Source organism: Neocloeon triangulifer, unplaced genomic scaffold, assembly GCF_031216515.1.
Source record: "Neocloeon triangulifer isolate White Clay Creek 2 clone unplaced genomic scaffold, ASM3121651v1 ptg000022l, whole genome shotgun sequence".
Lineage (NCBI taxonomy): Eukaryota > Metazoa > Arthropoda > Insecta > Ephemeroptera > Baetidae > Neocloeon > Neocloeon triangulifer.
In genome coordinates, this window is record NW_026775562.1 from 3,705,674 (window position 1) to 3,711,772 (window position 6,099).

General features: G+C 34.0%; 2 protein-coding genes across 2 annotated transcripts; both read left to right on the top strand.

The window, feature by feature from the left end:
* Positions 1–2,115: 2,115 nt before the first annotated feature.
* On the top strand, positions 2,116–2,926 carry LOC132204632 (protein hunchback-like). Its single transcript, XM_059633253.1, has 2 exons — positions 2,116–2,125; positions 2,586–2,926. Exons 1-2 carry the CDS (start codon positions 2,116–2,118, stop codon positions 2,924–2,926), a joined length of 351 nt encoding a protein of 116 aa, XP_059489236.1.
* A 1,425-nt stretch (positions 2,927–4,351) lies between these two features.
* On the top strand, positions 4,352–5,657 carry LOC132204361 (uncharacterized). Its single transcript, XM_059632831.1, has 5 exons — positions 4,352–4,537; positions 4,601–4,708; positions 4,762–4,965; positions 5,259–5,342; positions 5,397–5,657. The coding sequence occupies exons 1-5, from the start codon at positions 4,382–4,384 to the stop codon at positions 5,604–5,606; spliced, it is 762 nt and encodes a 253-aa protein (XP_059488814.1). The 5' UTR covers positions 4,352–4,381; the 3' UTR covers positions 5,607–5,657.
* The last annotated feature ends 442 nt before the right edge of the window (positions 5,658–6,099 follow it).

The window sequence follows — 6,099 nt, forward strand, 5'->3', positions numbered from 1 at the left end:
TCTTTGAGCTCTTCGAAGGTGTAGAGGTGTTTGCTGTTCTGCTTTCATTGCATCAAATTTCAAAATGAGCCTTCTCAATGTAAGTACCAATAATTTAATATAAATAAACAGTTTTATAGAGAAAATTGAATAATATATCTAAAAGATCAAAAGGGAAGTGATTAATTTCAATCAGAAAAAAAGCTTGAATTTTCACTGTGGCAAAAAAATTAATTTTGATCTGAAATTGGATATTTCTGTAAAAAAATTAATAAAATAAATTCATTTCACTCGTGAAGAGCTGAAAATTTTGATTTTTTTTTTTTTTTATTATAGAGTCGAATACTTTTGTAAAATTTTAAATTACAAACTTATTTAAAAACTTTACCAAATCCTTGCTTGAAAAATCCAAGCGCTGCAATTCTATTGCATATTTTTTAGCATATTTCTTAACCTGCTGAAGATTTTAATATTTCACGTAGGATGCAAGAATTAACACTCGATTTTTGATCAAATTTAACTATGCACAAAATTTAAACAGGGGATGAAGGTTTGAATGGGTTCAAAAATTAAGCAGCGATTAAAATTTTAATAACAAAGTATTACAGTTTCACACTTGATCCAGATTTATTACCTGAATATGAAATTAAAATTAAGTGAATCATGTTTAATTTATAGGATGACATTATTTAAGAAGCTTTACGCAATTCAGAGCTATTTTTATTTTTATTATAATAATATGTCGTTTTTACTACTTTGCAACTCATAATAATTTTTTAAAATTAAAGATTGCAAATCTTTGAAAAAACTTTGCACTTTCAAGTTTTTCTAGTTAGAAAAAACATTAATTGATTAGTAAGTAACCAAAATCGTTATTTTTGAAATTCAAAAATTGAATACTTCACCCATTTACTTTGCGTTTTTTTCTGGGGGGTTGCATATTACATAAATTTTCAACCTCCAAACCACTATTAAAATAAAATAAGAATTAAAATAATTCAAGCGCAACGAAATTCCATATCTCTTGTTATTCGGCCTTAACTTATGGATTGGTCAATTTTTGCCATTTTGATAGATATTGACATAAAAAAATTAAATTTCAACTTATTTGTAGGATCCCGGAGAGCAACTTTCAACATCCGATAGGATTGAACTCAAATTCAGCTATCATGCAAATGACGAAATTGGGAGATTTGGTGAGTACTAAAATTTATTAAATTTCCCCGGTTTTAATTAAATTATATTAATTTTCCAATCATAAATAATGAGAAAGAGATTATTTTAATTACGCCACAAAGAAATATAAGTGCAATTTGATTACTTTAAAGTTAGATCTGAAAAGATGTATTAAAAGTTGTACCCAGATGGGTTTAATAAATAAATAATAAATAAATAATAAATTATTTTAATTATTCTGTACGAGCCTAAGAAAGAGAATGAAACGAACATAATAAAACAAAGAAATGTATATTTTTCAGACTCCTCAGAGTTTCCCTCAACTGAAAGTGAAGAAGAAATAATGTGCGGAACAAAATCTGATTCCGATGAGTTGGTTTACCCGATTAAACAAGAGGATCCCATTATATCACAGCAGCCCATGAGTGAAGTGTTATCAACGGATATAACAAAGTGTGCTGACACTTTCAACTGCCAATCGAAACCAAAATTACAGACAAGAGCACACTTTGAAAGTGAAACTAAGAACGTAAAAGTAATTAAAAAAAAGTGGCGATGCGATTCATGCTTGCAATTTCTGCAGCCCATAAGACACTCTTTCAAGAAACACATCACGGCTCGGCCATGCCTAAAATGTGGTGTGATGCTGGCTTGTTCTGGTTCGGCAAGAAATCACACATCATCAAATTGCAAGGCACAAAAATTGACAGCAGAATCGCAAGAGATCTCCCAAGGACAATTTTCTTGCCCACATTGCCATCAATTTTACTCGTCAAAACGATATCATTTAAGGTTTAATAATAAGTCTTGCCGGAATTGCAGACAAAGTTTCAAGTGCAGAGGTCTTTGCCGCAAACACGAAGCTCAGTGCTGCGACTTTCTTTGTTGCAAATTGTGTGGTAGCATTTTTACAGTGACAAATAGTTTAAAAATACACACTAAACAGAGGTGCTGTAAACGATGTCCCCATGTGAGTCATTGCTACAATCAGTTCAAGACACATGACTGTACAGTGACAACTAAAGATTTGCAGAAAAATTGTAGGGAAAAAAGTGGTGAAAATACATTAAAAGATAAAAGCCCTCCAAAAACTTTGGAAACAAACCCAGAAAATCAGCCAATACCCTCTGAGGGTTCCATTGAAGAATCACGGCAAAAATGTAAAAATTGTCGACAATTTTATAAATCAGAAACAGCTCATTTTAGAGCAACATATGACCGCACCTGCCGCAACTGCAAGCAGAGTTTTGAGTGCAAGGGTCTTTGCATTGAACATGCGCGTCAGTGCTGCGAATTTCTCAGGTGCAAAATTTGCAGTAAAAGTTTCACCACGAAGACTGGTCGGAAAATTCACACAAAAGAGAGGCGCTGCAAATATTGTCCGCACGTTAGCCAGTGTAACAGCCTCTTTAAAAAGCACAAATGTTCAGCTTCAGGTGACGAATCCATGGAAAATTTCAAAGAACCTGAAAAAGAAGTTCAAGATGCTGAGGATGAAAAAGAAGCGGAAACTTCTGCACAAGAAACAGAACCAAAAATGCAGTGCCAGTTTTGTCAAGTTTTGTGCAATTCCATCAAAACCTTTGAATGTCACACCTTGAAAAGTGACTGCCCTCGTTGCGGATTTGCGCAGCCTTGCCACACCCTTTTGACCCATCACCTGGACATGTGCCGTTTTGAGCGTCGATCGAAGGAATTTCAGTGCGGCGAATGCAACAAAGTTTTTAAAAAGGAGCGCAAACTGGAGTCGCACAGGCGGCGCCGACACTAAATTTTGTACAAATTTTTTTGGTTTTAATAAGCGTTTATAATTTTGAGTGTATAAATTTTGTAATATAAAAGTTAATTTAATTAATTTTAATATTCTTTAAAATTACAAGACATTTCTAATTAATTTAATAATAACTATTATTAATGTTATTAATTTTCAAATAAATATGTAAATTAATTTTTGGAAATATTTAAAAAGCATGTTCAAAGCTTTATTAATGAATTAATAAAAAATTTAACAATAGAATTTAGATAGCTAAAAATTCCTGATATGTGAAGACTTTACAATTTTCTCATTTGCGTTTTCTAGATTAAAAGTTGATTGCACGTTGTGATGGAGGTTTAATAAAATGGAAAAAAATCGATTGCGAAGCGAGAATATACATATTGTGCGCACAAAATTCAACGTGGGGGAACTTATTTCATGCGTTTAATTAAAATCAAGCGCGAGCATAAAGGGGCGGCCGGGCATAAAAAGCGGACACTGCTGTCAGATCCAGACGAGCTCTGTCCGTATGTTGCGATATTCATCTGGCTTTTTATTTCAATTTCAAATCAACTATTTTTTGTTTCATTGCGTGCAAGGTTTCGTTCTAATTAACTTAAGAAAGTTGGTTTATTTTTAATGCGAATTTTACGTGGAGAGATCAAGAAAAACAATTTTTGTGATCAGACTTTTATAGCCAAAACTTGAACTTTAAATAAAAAATGAATTATCTGCCAGGAGAAAAAATATTTTTGCTTTCGGAAAAATCAAAATTTTAATTAAACTCCTAAATTAAGGCGTTTTTTTTTTAAATTTTTTTGGAAAAATACAATAAAATGAATTGTATTAAATTATTTATGTTTTAATTTATTTTACCAATGATTTAGGTTGAATTTATAATTGCAATTCATTATTATTTTGCATTATTTATAATATTGAACGCAAGTCTTGACGGAAAAATTTAACTGTAGAAAAAAAGTGTGTACGTCAAAAAAGGCCGCGGCTCTGGACTCACAACTCAGCATACGTATAAAAAAGAATGATCAAACAATAAGAGTAATTTTATATTAAGACTAAAATTTAGTAACTGAAGAATTATTAATTTCAGTTTATATACCGGAAACTGCGATTCACTTAAGCTGATGGAGAGTGATGTGCGCACATGACAAGAAAATGTTCCGTCGAGATAAAAGAAAAATTCAACGGAGAAAAAAACCCACGCTGAAGTTTACCGAGGACTTTGCAAGGTTCACGTGCCTAATGAACGACGATCCAGAGCTGATGTACATGAATAGTTGCAACACTGATGATAAGACCGGCCAATTGAAAGTAAAAATCAAAAGTCCACTCCAACAACTGATTTTGAAGAGCCTCTATCTGAAGAGCGCGATAAAATGGGAAAATTGCACCGGTCTGCGTATATATTAGGACGGCAGTTCCGAGATAAGCCTCACTTTTCACAAACTCACGATGGCCTGCAAAGTCCTGTGCGCCTTTTTGGCCGCCTTCTGCGCTGCCCAGGTGATGGCCCTGCCCGCCCAGGTGGCGGTGCAACCTCAGGTCACCGAGGACAAGGGCCTCATCGCCGACATCAACGCGGCCATCAAGGCTGTAAATGCCCTCCAGGTATATAGATTTTTTAATTTTCGATTTCAACCTTTTTTTGATGAAATTTAAAAAAAAAATCAGGACTCCATTGTTGCTCTGAAGGACCAAATCAACCGGTCGCTCGTTGTCCTCACTGTGGACACGGCTGTTCAGATCAGGGACATTATAAAGCAGCTGCAGGACATTGGCGTAAGAAATTGATCCTTTCGATTTTCTCCCCCTCCAAAGTATAATTTAATTAGATCAGCACCGAGGAACTTCTTGCTGCCGAAGCGGCCATTAACCAGTCTCTGGCCAATGTTGAGGCTGTCTTCGTAGGCATTGTTGTTGATTTGGACAACATTCTCGTCCTCACTGGACAGATTTTGTCCGACCTGGGAAACTTCAACCTTGTCCAAATGGCAAGACACATTTTGGATCTGGATGAAGCTTTCAAGAAATTGGAGGTAAAACAAAAATACCAATAAGAATAAGATTTTTTTAGAAAATCATATTTATAAAACAATAATTTAAATTTTGTGGTATTAGTGTAATTAAATTTAAAAGATAAAATTGTTTTAATAATTGAATTTTAATTTTTTTTTCTTAATTTTGGTTTTATTTGTGTTAAATAATTTAAAAAAATATATTTATATTTTATAAGTTTAAGTATAATGTGTAGTCCTGAATTAGCTCAAGTTAGATTTCTCCATTAATTTTAAAATAAAATTTAAAAAAACTTTCAAATTGAATTTTTAAGGCTGATGCAAGCACCATCGTCAGCCGCATCACCGCCGAGTTCAACAACATCTTCGACACGATCATTTACCTCACTATCGGAGAGGTGAGCTTAAATTTTAGTTCAGGGTGCTAATTTTTTTATAATCTGAATTATCAGCCCATCGAAATCGTCCAGAAGATCACTAGTGACGTTTTGCGGATCGGTCAGACTTGGTCGAATGAAGGCACCAAGCTTTGGACCGCCTTCACCGCCGTCATTGATGCCGCCGCCGCCGCTCTGGACGCGCTGTGGAACGTTGTGTCCTCCGAGGAACCAACGACCATCGCTCCCAAACTCATGGCCCTCGGCATCCGCAAACATCAATAGAATTTGTACATATTTGACAGCAATAAAACTGTATTACTGTTAAAAATCTAATTGATCTAAATTAAATCTAATAAATTATTACTTTTACTTTCCTATAATTGTCAGTTGAAAAAAAGTTTAAAATTTGCTGATATATATCATTATATAGTTCATAATTATTATTTCATCTTATCAATAATTCAAATGAAAAATATTTTGATATTAAAAAAAGTGGACATGAGCTTATGTCTTTCTTCTAACAATAAAACGCCCGTCATAAAAAATTCAGGGATTTAATTATAATTTCAAATTAAAAATTACTTTTAAAAAAAAACACCTCCGATCTTTTAAAACCCTGCGTGACCCGAGGCAAAAAAATAAACACAAAGCACCCCACATCAGAAATGCGACGCAGCCTCTCGGATCAAAGGATCTCATTGATTATGCAGCCACAGTCTTTGATTGTTGCGTAGATTCAGGCGCTCTACGCTCTACGCATCACTCTTGCCGACGC